This window comes from Phacochoerus africanus, chromosome 10, assembly GCF_016906955.1.
Source record: "Phacochoerus africanus isolate WHEZ1 chromosome 10, ROS_Pafr_v1, whole genome shotgun sequence".
Taxonomy (NCBI): Eukaryota; Metazoa; Chordata; class Mammalia; order Artiodactyla; family Suidae; genus Phacochoerus; species Phacochoerus africanus.
The window spans coordinates 67,944,196-67,963,003 of NC_062553.1; the positions used below are offsets into that span (position 1 = coordinate 67,944,196).

At 39.8% G+C, this 18,808-nt stretch overlaps 1 protein-coding gene across 2 annotated transcripts in view; it reads left to right on the forward strand.

Moving 5' to 3' along the window:
• SLC4A4 (solute carrier family 4 member 4) overlaps positions 1-18,808 on the forward strand; it is a 342,726-nt gene that overhangs the window by 254,927 nt on the left and 68,991 nt on the right. For both annotated transcript variants that reach the window (XM_047798372.1, XM_047798373.1), the window contains exons 13-14: positions 4,536-4,669; positions 11,415-11,686. In XM_047798372.1, the coding sequence (XP_047654328.1) occupies positions 4,536-4,669; positions 11,415-11,686 (406 nt within the window). The remainder of the gene's footprint in view (positions 1-4,535; positions 4,670-11,414; positions 11,687-18,808) is intronic.

An 18,808-nucleotide genomic window follows, 5' to 3' on the forward strand; every position in this document is an offset into this window, starting at 1 on the left:
ATATTTACATTGTTTCTTCGCTTAGTTTTGATCATGTGGCTTGGCTTGTTTGGGGGACCTGACCTTAGAACTCCTGTAGGTAATTCTCATTGGTCTGGTTATGTCCAATGACCATGTTTAGATGGTGGTATTAGGCGACATTCTTTTTCTTGGCTAAATTTCAGATTCAAGGATTCACCTAGAGAAGTTTAATTTTATTAGTCAACATTCTATGCAGTTTGAATAAATCATCACCAACACAGACTGAAATTTCTCTTAATGATTTGAAGACATTTTAATTTTTTGAAAAATCTTGAAATGTAGCAATAATGTTGGTGAATATTTTACCATTCGTTGCCACCAAAATATTTTCTCTCTCGAGTTTTACTTGGTTGAGAATTGTCAAAGAAATAGAAAATCTCTTGGTTTTTTAGGTACTTTTACATTTGGATTAATTATTAATCCAAGTAGGACATCCCTTAATAAAAAGGACGTAAAATGACAAAGGTCATTCTTTAGTGTTCCATGAAGATGCTAAAGATACTAAAGAGCAATAAAGTCAAAGTTGATAGCATCAATTTTAGATTTTTAATGTTTTATCGTCTTGAATGTGCTTGCTTTGCCTTAGCCATGATAGGTCCGATGGCCAAGGCAGTCCTTGTCACCAGTGGTTCAAAGACAAAATACTGCTGTTACCAATCATGGTTTGAATTTTTTCTTTTTAACAAGAATCTTGCTCCTCTGGTCAGATGTCCTTTATGCTTGATTTTTCTGTTTCAAGACTCATGTTGATTGTCTTGGCTGTTTGGTAAAAACAAGGACCACCTTTAGTTTAACTTCATACCCTCATGAGAGCAGAAAAATGTTCACAAGTTGTTTTTGATGTGGATTTTGACTTCATGGCTGTAAAGTAAAACAAACTGTTTTGTTACAGTTGATTCCATGTCTTTAATACTCAAGGAATGAGAAGAAGCAACAAAGTCAATGGCTGTAGTGTCACCCTCCGATGATTTAGAGTTTGCTCTGGGAAATGCTGAGACTCTAAAGAGGCTTCCCCCTCCCTTTACCTCTGAAGACTAATCTTCATCTTTTCTTATCACTCCTTGTCACTGCCTCTACATCTCGTTCTTCTTTGGAAGGACAGAGAAGTTAATAGAGGCAGATTGGGAACAAGGGGATGAGAGCAGGAAGAAAAGGAAACCAGCATCTTCCTATATCTCTACTTTCTTAGTTCGTCGTATAGTATTGTCATAGTCAGTCCAAATAATTATCCCATGAAATAGCCATTGATTCTACAGAGGAGAGAATTAGGAGTTAGAGAGATTGATAACTGGTAGAGCTGAGATTTTAAACTCAGATATCCCTGACTCCAAAACATGCTCTTTGTGCTGAGCCACCAGAAGGAGACCTTGGAAGAGACCTAGTTCAGCCTCTTCATCTCATTGTCTAAATAGATACATTATGTATATGTTACTGTTCATCAGAAACGTATCTGTCTGGGTCCGTGCTAAGCACTTTGCATGCATTATCTAATCTAATGTTCACACAAACAATATAAGGCATGGAGGGGTTAAGTAACTTGTTTAAAGTCATCGATGGAATCAATGGTACAGAGGAGATGTCAACTTGAGGCTGACTGGCTCCAGAGTCCATTGTTATGCTCTGTCACCTTGATGTTTTTCTCCTAGGAGAGGAAACTAAAATGTTGCCAAGAGCATCGCTCTTGGGTGGCAGAACAGAGCCTAGACTCTGGATTTCCTAAGTGCCACTTTTTAACTCTTTTTTTTTTTTTTTCTGTTCCACCATGGACATCACTGGATCACAAATAGAATAAAATAAAAGCCAGATCAGAATGTAAGTGGAACACTTTGTGGCCCCTGATTCTGCCCCCTCAGGGCTCCGCCATCTGCATTCTCATCAACTGCTAGGGAGCTTGTTCCTCTGTGAGAAATCAAGTGTAGAAGTGTCTTTGTGAGTGCTAGCTATTCAAAACCTACATGTCCACACATTATTTTCCTTTTTAATATTAGTGAACACAATATAATCAGAAGACAGATTTTTGATAGTTCACTTTATAAATCGCTTTAAATTCTAGTTACAGTTAAATTTATTCATTGCATGAGATTATTTTTAAAATTTCTGTATTGTCAAGAGCAACATGTCAAAATGTGGTGAAAATAGTTCTTTTCTCAGAAACACTGGAAACATCTCTTGAGTTTAAGCAACTTTCCAGTGCAGTGTGTATAACACATCACCTGTCTCTGTTTCAAAATTGTCATCAACAGAATGGAAACTGTAGCACTTACCCAAGGATCAAGTACTGAAAGAAAAATAATCTACCTTCTTAACAGTCACATGACTTCCATAAATCAAAGCTGTTTTCTGAAAGAGATTGGTCTTTAGCTTTACTGAGTGAGCAGCAGTGGCTGTTGGCCTTTGGTCAGGGAGACCTATGATGTGATTTGGAATTGAATCGTCTTCAATTCCTTTAGTGTTTCCTGAATGCCTGCAGAGCATGTAGAGGGTAGCGTCTGACATGATGGGCAGAAGAGAAACATTGATGGTGCCAAAGACCCTGCTCTTGCCCCTCACAGAGGATAACAGACATCAATTCAAATAGAGAATTCTTAGCCTTGCGTCTCTCCTTTCTTCCTCTGTGTTCTCTCTTACAGCTGCGGCTGTGCTGTAGGTTGATCCTGCAGTAAGGATGAGACATAGTCACTCCTCCATGCTTGATAGAGAACCGTGCAGTGAAACTTGGCCTGTCACAGGCACCCAGGGTGTGGCTTGTCCTGCCACATGGAGCCTTTCGGTTCCTATGCTTTGTGTTACACACACAAATGAGTCATGAAGAAGAAAGATGAATGATAAAGGCATGAAAAGCCCAAATGTCAGTGCACAGGAAGTAAAAAACTACATGTTCAAGACAATCCCATCCGACGGCATCCCTTTCCTCTTCACCTAGGGTGTGGTCGTGGTTGGGCAGGTATCCGTACTCCAAAGACTTGTGCCACAGTGAGTGTGGATTTGTTCATATCGCTAACCTCCACCCCCCGAATCTCAATATCTTTCTGTGTAAGAGATCAAGACTAATACTATTTGTTGAGCACAGGGGAACCTCGTTCTCTCTCCTTTGCATAAATGCAGCGTGGTTCTGCTAGCCTTGCTTGTTATTCTGTGTTCTATTCCCACAAGGAAAAGTGAGCTGGACACTATGATTATGTGTGGAATGGCTATAAAATAACAAGATGGTACTCTTCTGCTGGGCAATGGCATTCACATTTATGCCTAAATGGGGTCCTCCTGCATGACGCTCCTGCCAGACCTCAGACGTAGGAGACCTCAGACGTAGGCAGCTTGGATGGAAGTAGTTGTACTGAGTTGTTTAGAGTGTGTCTGCGTACTGTGTGGGGAGCCAACCTTATTCCTTGTCAGTTTTTGCTTTTTAAAAAGCTCTATCCCCACCCCAGCCCCATTATTACATAAATACTGTGCTAAAGGATTTTTATCTGGTTTCCCCGTTGAACTCTACCTTAAAAGAGGAGGATGTGCTCTTGCTAATGTCATTCTAAAGAGAATATTTGCTGGCTCTGAAGTCATGTACAGCTAGTGCAAGTGATCATTAATGAGGGTCTCCTAGAATGGTTTTTGAGTGAGGAATATCACTTAGTTTAAGCTCTGTATGTTGATTTTAAAAACCAATTTTTAAATAATAATTTTATGTTTATTATATGTTTATATGATATTTTATATAGTTCTATATATCACGCCTATATGATATAATACATATGTGATATATATATATATTTTTTTTCTTTGTTCTTGTTATGCTAAAGGGAAATAACAAGTTGATCTCAGAGATACACCTACTGGGAGATGTGGCCACAAAGGTTTAGTTATTCATGTCCCTGAACATTTATTTCCCCTGGAGATAAAGTAATTTGAAGCTCTTGTATAAGTTTACATTAGACAATAAATATGTAATATTTTTTGGAATCGGTGTCTTGGAGAGATTGCAGCATGAGGGCAGATCATTTTGTGTGTGTCCTCGTTGCTCGTTGCTCCCCACTCCACGTGAAAAGCTTTCCCCTGGAGAAAATAGCTTTTGTGCATAAAATGTAGCTGCATATCAGCACCTGCTATATGAAAGGTGAAATCTGGCTAAAACAAACACTGAAGGGAACCACAGAGAGAAAAATGCCACCAAAAGTACTAAGTCACTTCTACACATTTGGTGGGGTTATATCATATGATTTTTATGTACAGACGCTTCAAGGAATATCTTCAAAGTGGATTTTACAGTCACCCTTTGCCTCGTAGAATCCCCCACGAGTCGTGACAGTTCTTTGGAGTAGGCAGGAATAGCTAAATCATATATGTGTGGCGAAATCAGAGGTGAACTCCTATTGGTAAGAACCCTTATTCTTCACATTTGTTTGATACGTTTGCAATAGCCCTCATAATAGCATGTTCATGTGGCATAATTCCCCTAGTGACATCACACGTGGAAAGAAAAATGACCTGTTTCTTTTAACACGTGTATTTTCTTTCTGTAGGGTGTGTTGGAGAGTTTCCTGGGCACCGCTGTCTCTGGAGCCGTCTTTTGCCTCTTTGCTGGTCAACCACTGACTATTCTGAGCAGCACAGGACCCGTGCTAGTTTTTGAGAGGCTTCTATTTAATTTCAGCAAGTATGTATATACATATCTAATTATAAATTAGAATTTGTGGACTGGTAGCCCATTCGTAGTCTAGGTGGAGCACAGAAGTGTAAGGCGGTAGAGCAGCATGCGGGAAATTAAGGTTTGGAGGTTGAAAGGTCCCTAGGGATTAGGTAGTCAGCCCGTGTTCATCTATGATTCCCGTGCGTGGGATCCCCTCTTGCCCTCTGTCTCTGTCCCCTGCCTTATTTTCCTGCTTTGTGCCTCTGGAGGCTGACGACAGTGGACCACGACACTTGGGCTCCTTTGCCCCCTGGCTCCCTATAGGGTTCGGCTAACGCAGGAGCGCTGGGAGCACAGGAAGGCAGAGATGTTAGGGTGTGTTTGCCTCCCTGTCACCAGCACCCTCTCCCCATGATCTCTGGCTTGTTCTCTCAAATTTCCCCCTGTTGGGTGGCTCCTCCACCCTGTCTCTCACCCTCCCCAGGCTCTGGTGGCTTTTCCTTCCTTGAGCTTTCCAAGCCGGGAGGTAGATGACATCCCCAAGTACCTTGCCATTTTCTGTTACTCACACCTCTGCAAATAATCCATGTATTAGGCTTTCCTCAAAATCCCACTGGAGATTGCCTTCTCTTTCCTGCCATGATTCTGACCGACACACTAGAGAAAGGAAATGACTTGTTCAGGGTCACATGGCTTGTCCGTGAAAGAGACTGATGTTCCCGTGGTCCGCTGCTCCTCACCCCCATTCCAGCGTTCTTAATTCAAGGTGCATGTCTAGACTCGGCTGAGTAATGCTTAACATCTACTGAGTGCTGATCACGTACCAAGTATTATCCTAAGTACATATCATCTACCCCCTAATTTATTTCTTGTAGCAGTCCTAAGGGGGAGAGACTGCCTCCTGTTTTATAGACGAGAAAGCAGCCATGGAGTAGAACCAAGTTGCTGAAAGTTGCATCACCAGTCATTGGCAGGTCTGGGATTTGGATTCCTGTTCTCTGACTCCAGAGCCTACGTCTCCTGGAGTCACTAGACATTACTCATGGGCATGGCAATTGTGATACCAGTATTTTCTTTTAGAAATTATATCTAGTCACTTGTGATGGAACATGATGAAAGATAATGTGAAAAAAAGAATATATATATATATATATATATATATATATATATATATATATAAATGACTGGGTCACTTTGCTGTCCAGTAGAAGTTGCCAGAACACTGTAAATCAACTATAATGAAAAAAATAAAAATCATATAAAAGAAGAAATTGATGGATCATTTTAAGAAGGAGAAAATTGAGTTAAGCAAAATTATCCAAGTGGCCACATTAGCATACAAATAGATTCAAAATCAAATTGGGTATTCCAGCCTCTTTCTAATGAACTTGATAGCTCTGAGAGAAAAATTGCCTTAACTGGAAAATCTCACTCCCAAGACAGATTGCAGAATTTCCTATGACTTGCTAGCATTCCTTGTTGGAATTGCTATATACTTCTATTGTTATACGGTTTTAGGATTTTAATGTTGGAAATGTCATTACCTATCCAATAGCTCGTGGACATAAGGACTCATGTATGAAACTGTGGGTGCCATCAAAAGTGATCACAAGATAGAGGGGGGAATGAGGACTTAGGGCTAGTTCTTGGAAAACTGGCTTGAGAAGAAAAGTGAGAGTTTTCCAGAAATTTAAAGTTTCAAGTTTTAAACAGTGTTCTGTTTTCCGTAGATCATTACTACAGATCCCTCCATCGTATTCCGCAGAAGGCCACTGGAAAGAAGTCAACTCATGTCAGTTTATAGAAAGATTCAAACAGTTTTTTATATGTTTAAGAAAATGTTGTGTGAGACAAGAAGGCCTTTGTAGAAAGATTAAACAGGCATGTGCTATAAACAGGAACAAACATGCACAACCTTTGCAGAAAGATTTATTGGATGCAACGTGATCAGAGCCTTAATCTACAGAAAATGTTTCCACCCTGGTTGGCTTTAGATAATTGTACAATAGAGATTAGTTCCATTCGCTAACGAAGTTCCTTTCTCACTTTCCCTTCTGTGAAAGTTTCATAATTGGAAACTTAAATATAGTGGCAAGCGATTCATTTGAAAACAGTTGTAAAGCAACACGAAACGTTTGAGGAACCGTGCTTTAAATTCATCCCTGGGTAACGTGTGACATTTACGTGACAAACCTTGCATTTATTTCACAATCCTGTATCATTTGCTTTCACGTCATAACAGCAGTGCTAATATTTTGTCTAGATAGAGTATTTGTGTGGACCCCTATTTCTCAAAACGTGTTTCATTTACTAGTCCCATTAGATGCTCCACGAAGAGAAAAAAAAAAAAAGCTTCTGTGATCCCAGTAAGTCTGGGAAGTGCTGTATATATTATGTCTCCCTCTTGATAATTCACTTCCTACTTAAGCTTACGAAGGGATCTGAGAAGTGCTTTAGTAAAGAAATGGTTTTACTATGTTTTGCCCAGATTTTCCCCATCATATTTTCCTTTTTTTTTTTTAAGAAATAGATAAATCTTTGTTTTGTGAGTTCAGCGGACTCCAACAGCAGCTCCGTATAATCTACAGATTTATCTCTGAATTGGAATATGGGTTTTAATATTTGCCCTATAAACTGGGCAATTATAAAGGAATGTGAATGTTAGGCTGTCAAGTTTTAAAATTAGTAGCAGAACAAAGGAATAACTTACAACTTTCCAAAAAACACTCGTAGTTTCGTTCCCCAATTCTGCAGTCTCTTTTGCACTATTTTTACACCCATACCCCCAAAATAGAGAATTTGATGCTTTTTGCTCTTTCTTAGAAGAATCTGAAAGGAGATTTAAACAATGCATTCTAAGCCACATAGAAACTTTGTAGTTAAAGTTGGATTTGAGCCTGTATGATTGTCGTTTGGTCATTTAATAATTTCTTTCTTATATTCTTTGAACAATTACCTTATAAGCTTTCAAATTATGGTTTTCTTCTATTGAATTATTACATTTATTCACTCGCTTAGGGAGTTTATATTTCTCTGTTAGTGGCTGGTTTCTGAAGTATGCTTCAAATGGGAGTTCTGTTCAAAACCACCACTTAAAATATCTAGAAACATGCAGTTCCCTTCATCGCTCAGTGGTTAACGATCCCGACTAGGATCCACAAAGATGCAGGTTTGATCCCTGGCCCCATTCAGTGGCTTGAGGATCCATCATTGCTGTGAGCTGTGGTGTAGATCGCAGACTCGGCTTGGATCTGGGGTTGCTGTGGCTGTGGTATAGGCTGGCATCTACAGCTCTGATTCGACCCCTAGCCTGGGAACCTCCATACACCACAGGTCTGGCCCTGTGGTGTAAAAAAAAAAAAAAAATCTGGAAACACTTACCGAAAGGATATATACCCATTTTCTCCTTCTAATTCACCATAATTTCTTTGGTCTCTGCTATCATTTCCAATTCCTTTTTATAACTTGTAACTTTTTATAACTTAATTAGCATTTAAACTTGGCACCAAGGGGACTGATAGTTTTATTGGCTGTAACATTGCCTTTTATTGTAGTCATTAGTGTTTAGGAAAGTTTCTCATCTTTTATTCTTCTTTCTTCTTGCTGCTGTAAACATACCAGTTTCCTAATGGAGTGCGCTCGGTATTAGTGATTTCATTTGGATTATTCTTACAGAGCTACTCTAGGGGCATTTAAGGATTTTACAGCAGCTATTCTGGTATATTGTTTAGGTCCTAAGATTTAAATTTATATGTGCATTTTTTCCCCTTTGTACTCACTCCGATAGTGTTCCTGACCATTAGCTAGTGATTAGATTTGTTTCTTATCCTGTCCTGTAAATATCAATTTTGTAAACAACCATTAGCATTCTCAGAACAAATTAACATGGCTCTAACTTTCATCTTGTTAGGGAAACAAAACTAGGTAATTGTTTAAAACTTTGTTTTAAGGAAAAAATCTATTGGCTCAGAGGTAATAAAACTGTTGCTGAGCTTTGACTTGGAGACGGACTCGTTGTGTGATGATGTGAATGATCTCAAATTCCTAGAATTTAGCTTTTCTAGAGCCTCTTATCTCAGAAGACATGCTGAGGATTAAACCCTGGGGTTCCAGGCCTAAAGGGAACGGGGAGGGGATGCAAAAGATGTCTTCAGGAAGATTTCAGGAAATCTGTGGAGGTTAACCTGCCACCAGGTGTGTCACATCTCCTGCTTTGGTGATGGATTCCAGTTGGCGTGATGGGGCAAGAAGGAAACAGAGGACCGTGACTTTAAGGCCACCTCATCATGAGCTAAATACAAATTGGACAGGAGGAGCCATGGTATCATTTTTAAAAGGACCAGTCCAAGAGTACAGAGGTTTGGTTTCTGGTCCAACACCACCATTAAAGTCTTGGCATTGGTGGATTAATGCTTTGTTTCCATTGGCCTTGGTGTCTTCATCCATCATGCGAGGCCTATTGGACTAATTGGTGTCTGTACTGGGCTTCTCTAGAGAAACAGAACCAAGAGGATATGTACATGCATCTTTAAGAGATTTGTGATAAGGAATTGGCTCACATGGTTATAGAAACTGCAGAGTCCAAAACCTGCAGGGTGGGCCGGCCCCTGGGGACCAGGGAGAACTGATGTTTCAGTTCAAGGTCCAGGGCTGTCTGCTGGATAGCTGGGAGGAGCCTGTGTTACACAGCAGGTGGAGAGTCTTCTCTTGCTTGAAGGAAGCTGGTCTTTCTGTTCCATTCAGTTGAAGAATTAATTGGATGAGACCCACTTCCTTATAGAAAGCCCTCAGCTTTACTCGAAGTCTGCCAGGTCTAACATTGAGTAAATGTCAAGCTCATCAAACCCACCTTTAAACACCCAGAACAATGTGTGGCCAATTATCCGGGCACCTGTGGCACAGCCAAGTTGACATACAAAGTCTAAGCAACTTTTAATTCTAATATCCAGTAACAATTTCACTTGGTCATCACCTGGTTACCTGTGATAGCTCAGAGGCCAATGACAGTAACTGTCTCCATTAAGTCCCCCCCTGCAGGCTTGCCTTAATTTGTCTAGCAGGTCTTTATGGAAACCCCTCTGTATGCTGGACACTCTGCTAGGTAGAGAATTGGAATTTTCTTCTAAGAGCAGTCTGAAGCCACCAAAAGATTTTAAACTGGGACATCTGATTTACATTTGAAAAGGTCTTCTTGGCTGTGAGCAGGGCAAGCATGGATATTAGTAAGGAGGTTCTCATTAGCATCAGGCAAAGACGTCTTGGTGGTCCAGACTGGGTTGTTGGTGGTGAGAGTGTCGGTACAACATCTTTGGGAAAGCATTAAAATTTGTATAGTTATCAGAAACTCATTGTCTAAAAGCAAGGCCATAAAGCCTCAGACATACAGTGATCCTTGATTTATTTTTTTCTTCTACAGAAATATGACTACTATCTGCTTTTTCATCACAAAAGATGTCAAAAAGTATTTTAAGGCCTTCTCCACATAGTTTTAAAAGAATCAGTCTGAAATAGTAAAATGTCAACACTTGACCCATCTTTTCCTAAATGTGGATCTTGAGCTATTTACTTAAAAGAAATGAAAGGGCATCAAAGGGGGGGGGGCGCTACGTAGAATGTAGGTGGCCTGTTCTGAGATTGCTCTGGGACAGGCACAGACTGAAAATAGGTGGTCACAAGAGTCTTCACAGACAGCTTCAGCAGGATACTCTGTCTGTGAGCAAGCTTCAGGATGAGTAGTACCATCTGGTGGTAACATGACAGTGCAGCTTTTCTTGATCTAACTGTACCCTGTGTAACTGTTCCCTCTTCCCCGAGTTGATGGCATGTGGCCCTTAGGGAGCCTCACACACAGTCTCATGTCACGTGCTTTTTAAAGTAACTCCTTCCTCTTCTTGGCCTGCCCCTTGCTGCTCTGTCCAGAAAGTTCCAGCTTATCCTTAAATACCTCGAGCTTCTTCTGCAACTTCATCTGTCCCTGCCAACCAGAATTAGTTATTCCTTCTTCTGTGACTCTCTGGGGGAACATTTAAATACAGTTTCATCTTTTATAGTGTGCTTATGTGTATCAGTTTGTCTCCTTCCATAGACCTTGGTGACTTGGGGACAGAGAACATAATTATCTTAGTGTCTTCCTTAACCAGTAAAAAGCTCACAAATGTTTATTGAGCACATCCTGGGTACCAGTGTTATGCTTTCAAATCATTTATTCTGTAAATGCCACAAAGGCAAAGATATTTTTTGAATGACAAAGTTAATAAGTTATTTACATTTACATGGTATGACTACTTTTGATGTGCTTTCCTAAAACTTCCAGAATTACTTCTTTTTGCTTTTTAGGTCTGCACCTGTGGCATATGGAAGTTGCCATGTCAGGGATTGAATCAGAGTCGCAGCTACCAGCCTACACCACAGCCACAGCAACACTGGATCCAAGCCACATCTGCAACCTACACCACAGCTCACAGCAATGCCGGATCTTAACCACTGAGCGAGGCCAGGGATCAAACCCAAATCCTCATGGATTCTAGTCAGGTCTGTTACTGCTGAGCCACAATGGGAACTCCTGGAATTATTTCTTTGTGGTAGCCTCATATCACTAGACCAAATCCTTGAAGGTAATACTTTTTGGATAAAATCAAGAATGAGCTTTATCTCTAGTGGCTAAAAGTGATCTTATATTTTTAGCAGTCATTCTGCAGTCATTTGGAAGTTTTGTATTATTCTTTGTGTTCCATGGAGGAGGAGTCTAAATACCTTCCTTTCTTCCTTCCAGGGACCATAATTTTGACTATTTGGAGTTTCGCCTTTGGATTGGCCTGTGGTCAGCCTTCCTGTGTCTCATTTTGGTTGCCACCGATGCCAGCTTCTTGGTTCAGTACTTCACTCGCTTCACCGAAGAGGGCTTCTCTTCTTTGATTAGCTTCATCTTTATCTACGATGCTTTCAAGAAGATGATCAAGTTGGCTGATTACTACCCCATCAACTCCAACTTCAAAGTGGGCTACAACACTCAATTTTCCTGTGTTTGTGTGCCACCCAACCCAGGTGAGGGCATCATGGTTAGTGTTTGTGCTCACCCGTGTTTGGAGGAAGCCATAGCCTCCATGCAAATTTTCAGTATGGTACCATGATTCTCAGGAAAGGGGTTTCTTTTATTTTCTTTGAGAAACCATCTTGCTGAATTTAATTTCATTGCCTGAGCTTATCTTAGCCATGTGATTCAACAAGGAAGCGAAACTAAGAGCTGGAATGGGAGTATAACTAGCTCAGTACTTTGAAATTAACCCAAGATGCAGTATTTGAAAGGAAGTTTTGTGTACATTATTCTTGATTTTATCTGATAGGTGAGGAAGCCAGGTATCTAAATTAACAAATCTGGGGCTCAGACAAGCCTAGTCCTCTGAACTTCTGTTCCATATTTTGCTGATTTCTAATTGCTATAGGAATCTCTTCCTTAAGTAAATTCTAAACAGATTATTTTAAACAAAATACTCATTCACTTTATATAATTTGAAGCATGAAATTAAAACAAATGCAGACTAGAGTCACCTGGTAATAAGATAGAGCTTTATACTTCATCTGTGCTAGACAACATCAGTAAGAAAGGAGAGGAAAAGAAGTAAACAAAAGAAATCAAAGAAGGGATATTATGTTCTTGAAGGAAGTCTAAATTCTAGACTTAGGAAAGACGTACAAGTAACTTTGTGGTAAGGAACATAATTTTATATAGTCTCAGCACTTTAACATTTATCGTACTGAAGCTGGGTTGGCATTAGAACTTTGTCACCCAAAAAAGTGCTCAGTTTGGTCTTTGGAATTTTTTTCTTGGAGTAATTCATCATTATTTTATAATATCAAAGGCATTTGGGGGAAAAAAAGATCCACTTTGGGGAAAATTACTTTACATCTGCTTTAGTAGAATGAGGGGTAGACATTTGCATCAGACGATTAAATGCTAGTAGCGCTAGTGATCCTTAGTTATGCTATTAGCTGCAGGTCATTGTCCCTTAAAGTAAAAATTGATATGCAAACCATGCTTTTTGCCTAAGATCTTGTAGCACCAGAAGCACAGCAGTGTTTTGAGGGCTGTGTAAACTCAGGCTTAAATGTAGGGTGTGATCATGTAATATCCACTTTTATCTATCGATTCTAAAGGAAAAATCACTTACTGTTTACAGTAAAACAAACATGACTGTATTATAGACTGGAGTGCAAAATACTTATGAATTTGAAACCTAAACGATACTGTGAAGAATTTTAATGCTTGTGCAGGCTGTGTCAGATGACTCCCAGATATTTGGGTGGTCTAACTGCATTCTACTCTGCTGCTTTGGTAAAAGACTTACAAGACCCATGTGCATCTTGAGTGGTGGGAGGAAAAACAGAATCTCTCTAAAAATGGCTCAGTCAGTGACAGTGATGAAAAGATAAGGCATTGTTGAGCTTTGCACTCATTGGTTCTTTTGTCTTGTTTAAGGAAAATTGGCTCACATTAAAATAAAACCCATGCTTAAAAGCAAAAAGAGACAGGTATAAAAGTAGAAATTTAAAGATTCAGGCAGCACGAATGCTGTAGATATAAAAGCTGATTATTGCTAAGATGTATACTGGTTAGAAATATTTCCAAACTTAAGAAGTACTTGGAAAAGAATAAGCACTTCATATATGATAGATATGACTTGAATCAATTAAATGTGTTCCTAAGAAGTTTGGAGTTAGTAGGTGCAAACCATTACATTTAGAGAGGATAAGCAATGAGGTGCTACAGCACAGCACAGGGAACTATGTCCAGTCTCTTGGGATAGATCATGCTGGAGGAAAATACAAGAAAGGAGATATATATAGATATATATAGATATATATATATATATGACTGGGTCACTTTCTGTCCAGCAGAAATTGGCACAACATTTTCAATCAACTATACTTTTAATTTTTTTTTTCTTTTTCGGGCCGCATCTACAGCATATGGAAGTTCCCAGGCTAGGGATCAAATCAGAGCTACAGCTGCTAGCCTACACCACAGCCACAACCACAGCGATGCCAGATCCGAGCCACATCTGTGACCTACACCACAGACCACTGCAATGCTGGATCCTGAACCCACTGAGTGGGGCCAGGGATCGAAGCCACGTCCTCAAGGATACTAGTCAGGTTTGTTACCGCTGAGCCACAATGGGAATGTCCATAAAAATTTTTTAAAAAATGAAATTAAATATGCTCCCAGGAGAAACCCCCAAAATATATATTATTGTTATACAACTGTTAGAGCTCTTCCTGGGAGAGGGGAGAGGAAACTCCCCCTCTAACAATGCATTCAGGACTTTCAGAGGAAGTCCAAACTACACAAGTTCAAAATATAAGATCACAGACATATTTCACTGTGGGATTTTGAACTTTCCTTTTTGCTTATTTGCCCATTTTTGTATATTCATTTATCATGGGAAACTGTATGCTGCGGCGTTCTGAGTAATCGTACATTCAGATTTTCTAAAAGAAAGAAATACTGCCTGCTGCATGGAGGTTTGAGGTGTTCAGAAGCCAGATGAGGGCTTTGTCAGCTTACCTGTCACAAAGAAGATGTCCCTGGTGTCAGCCTCACCCCTGCCTGAGGCCGTTGGAAACTTGCTTTCATTGGATGCTGGCTGAGCAGGTCATAGGAAACCAGGGAAGGCATATCTGAATGCGTTTTCATTGTGGAAAATACAATGAAGATTTTACATATAATCTTCCTCCCAGGAAGGACCTCTGTTTTCTTGAGAAACTGGTGTTGAGGCTTGGACTGATTTAACCCAGGCATGGCAAGTGCTGGCTGAAGCGACATGACTTTTCCTTTGACCCTCTTCCCCAGGTTGTGTCAGAAGTCTTGGGAGTTCCCTGGTGGTCTAGTAGTTAGGACTCCGTGCTTTCACTGCTATGGCCCAGGTTCAGTCCCTCGTGTGGGAACTGAGATCTCACATCAAGTGCTGCACACTGGGGCCAAAAAAAAAGTCTGTTCTGAGTAGCTCAGAGCTGTCTTAGAAGGATTCTGACAGTTCCCATTCCTCTGTGGGTACCAGGAAAGCAATGCAGCAGAGCTCTGAAGGCAGAAAATCTTGTATTCAAGTCCCACTTGGCTAATGCCCAGAGGATGATTTTGGGCAAGTTCCTTTTTCCCAAAGTAGCTCTGCCTCATCTTCCTCATCTGTAAAATGGGGTTAATAATAGTCCCTACCTTACAGAATTGTTTTGAAGAAAAAAATGAGATCTTAGAGACAAAGTATTAGCATACTTTCTAATAAGTAAATGTTATCCATTTAATGACCATCATTAGTGCTCTTATTTGTTAAAATGTTGGGAGTTCCCTTGGGGGCCAATGGGTTGAGGACCTGGCATTGTCACTGCTGTGGCGGGGGTTTGATCCCTGGCCCAAGAGATTTTATGTGCTGCTGGAGCAGCCAAAAAAATGAAATAATAAAATAAAATGTAGGGTTCCTAAGTATGAGTGCTAGAACGAGCAAAGCAGTCTCCCTCCTCCTGTCTTCCGAACAAACACCAGGCAGGTAGCTCATTCTGGAATAAGACTGTTGGTTGACCCTGTAATTTTAGAGTTGCTCAGATGAGTGGCACTCAGGAAAGATATGTACTTGAGAATTATTTAAAACCTATGGAGATAAAACCTCTTTCAGATATGGAAAAAGGCAAATGGATATTTACATTTTCATGATAATCTCATGTTTTAAAAAACCCTTTTAAGATTAATGACTGTGTATCTCTCCTACAGCCTCAATATTTTACTGCATCAATCCATCATAAATTTAGTGCCTCATGATAAAAAACTGAAAAATGAGAGCGGTAGAATAATAGAGTTGCATGTACACCTAGAGTAAGTCTTCTAAAAACAACAAAAGATCGGCCTTTCATCGCAACATGCACTCTTAGTAAAAGAATTCAATCGATGAGTCAGTAATATTTAAACTGGCGAATGACTTGTTTTTCAACACTGGGACAGTATGTAACGATGAACCAGAAACTGCACGGATGGAATCGTGTCTTTGCAAACTGAGAAACAATTTTACAGGAAAGGACACAGGGGCCGCTGAATCCCTAAGAAAACTGTATTCATGGCCACAATAATATTATGGAGTTTTGGTGTTTTGTCAAGACAGCTCTTCTTTCTCCTCCCGTCTTCATCTTTCTTGTTCTCACTTGCTTCCATGAAACTTGATCACCTCCCGTGTTTCCTCTTCTGAAAAGGCACTTTTCCATCCCTGCTTCCTGCTCCCATCTTTTACTCAGTAACCCAAGTCGCACACTTCGTTTCTTGAAGCTTAGTTTGCAGTTGCTGTGAGGAAAGTTAGCCATGAAATTTGACATATCAGTCAGGTTTGTAGCCCATAGTTTTTGTGCTAAACATTCACTTTTCTTAGAAATAGGATAGTTATTAATTAACATGGAGGTAGTAGGTGTTCTGTTTCTCACTGTGCCTTGATGGTTACATAGCAGAAGTATATAAGCAAGAAATGATATGGTTCAGAAGCCCAAAGTGAAAACTGAAAAAATCCATTTGAAGAACAATTCACAGTATTTCATTTCATCACCAGCATCCCAATTTAGAAAATTTTTAGTGTGATAAAGCGTAAAGAGTAAGTGCTTTGGAGTAAAGGAAACTGAGTTTGAATTTTAGCTCTAGTTTGCACTGTGACCCTAGGCTAGGCTCATTTCCTAATCTCTTTGTTTCATAATCTGTGAGCTGGGTTAGTAATTATACTTACTCTTAGAGGTTGCTGTAAGGATTAAATGAAATAGTGTGCAAAATTGTTTGGCACCTAACAGAGTAAAAATTTGTTCTTTTTCTCATTTTTTATTGTCGCATAAAAGATGCTCTAGCAGTTTAAGCTCTTTGTAGTATTTTTAAAATTATTTATTTTTTTGTATTTTTAGGGCCGCCCCTACGATGTATGAAAATTCTCAGGCTAGGGGTCGAATCAGAGCCGTAGCCACTGGCCTACACCACAGCTACAGCAACATGGGATCCGAGGCGTGTCTGCGACCTATACCACAGCTTGCGGCAATATGGGATCCTTAACCCACTGAGCGAGGCCAGGGATCGAACCTGTGTCCTCATGGGTGTTAGGTTCATTTCCACTGTGCCACCATGGGAACTCCCTTCCTTGTATTCTTTTAAAGGGGCTCAAACATTTAACTCCCTCTGAAATTTTCCTGGAAAAAGATCTTTTTTTTTTTTTGCCTTTTTGTTATTTCTTGGGCCGCTCACACAGCATATGGAGGTTCCCAGGCTAGGGGTCGAATCGGAGCTGTAGCCGCCAGCCTATGCCAGAGCCACAGCAACGCGGGATCTGAGCCACATCTGCAACCTACACCACAGCTCACAGCAATGCCGGATCGTTAACCCACTGAGCAAGGGCAGGGATCGAACCTGCAACCTCATGGTTCCTAGTCAGATTCCTTAACCACTGAGCCACAACAGGAACTCCTGGAAAAAGATCTTGATTAGGCTTCCACTGGAAGTTTACCAACCAGCAAACAAACAAAAAACCAAAAACTAAGGTACTGTTGTAGATAAATAAGAAATAGGGAAGCGATGTTTAAGGGGAAAATGTTAAGGCACTCTGTGTGTCATAGTTAGATCATTTAACTACTCTTCCTAATCTCATACTACAAAACTATAGAATACTATGCATAATCATGTAGGAAAAGGCTTTAACGTCCTAAAGGTGTGATGTCTCGTTCTAAGAAGAATCTATCTACTGCATTAAAAAACATAAGTGCTCAAATTTTGAAAACAGGAGACAGGATGTAAACTTTCCTCCTTCCCTTCTCCTTCCCTTTCTTCTCCTGCCTTTTCTCCTTCCCCTCTGCCATCAGGAAAAATTTACGGAAGCTATAGTTCATTGCTTTTTAAGAATTGTGTTACTTGCAGTGAGGTCGAACATACACATATATACACATACACACATTGCTTTTTATAAAATGTGTTGCTTTTAAAATAGTGTTAATTATTTTCTTGACTTGGTCAGAAATTCATTTGCCCTAGACGTTAGAACTTAATTTCTACTCTAATACGGGTGTTCATTTCCTTAATGTGTCAAGGTTGCAGTGACTATCCACTCAAGGGCATGTTAATATTTTGGAAAACGTCAAAAGAAATTTTCTTACCAGGTGTTGGTTTTGTATCTGGAAGGAAAAAGTAAATAGGCTTGCTAAATATTCTAAACAAATTAGGAAGGCAAGCAAAATTGCCTCAAGGGGATAGACACTATATTTTACTCTTAACAGAAAGGATATATTGTATTGATTTAGTGTTGACTGTTCCAGGGAGAACATGCTTAATAATGGATGAATGATTAAGAGGAATAAAGCCTTTCTCAGGCACCAAGTGCATCATTGTCTATAGTATTTCTAAGTGAAACATGGCCTTTTCCCTGGTATGAAACTCTCAGTCCAGATCAAGTGAATGGAAGTAAGCCTGGCTTCCATTGCCACACCTTGGTTCATTTCCAGCATGAGGAGGCTTCCTGGTGTCACTAGGGTGGGACTTCATAGCCATTTTTAATATAATTTTTCCATTATCTTAATAAATGCTATCCACTGATATGTTATAACCATTAAAAAGAGCTACTGGATTGTGTCTTCTGTGGTCGGTCCTGTATTATGGGCAATGTGTACTTCATAATTAGCCATTAAAAGAAAATTAAGACATAAAAATAAACTTAATGCACCTGCCATGTCCTGCATCATATGCTATGCAATTTTTTTACTGTATGTCATTCTGTCTTTGAATTATAAAGTAGGTTCAGATCTTAGGTTGAGTGTTAAACAGGAGGTGCAAGGCCTTCTGGTGTAGTGTTACTTAAACTTGCATTTGCCAAGACACTTCCCCAGCACAGCTAACATTTTGTCACTCATGGTAACATGTTTGTTTGAGAAAACTATAGACATTTGAAAGGCTCATCATTTTTAGTGACCTTTTATTGAACCTAACCTAAACTGTGGCAGCGTCTGTCTAATGCAGAAATTGGAAAAGGAGAAGCAATGATTTTGGATAATCACCAGACATGGATAATTCTCTAGCTCTGGGTTTGTATAAAACCCAGATTTGGAAAATATTTCCCAGAATGATGTTTATGCACATCCTAGATGTAATGAGGGGTGGGTATGGAAGAG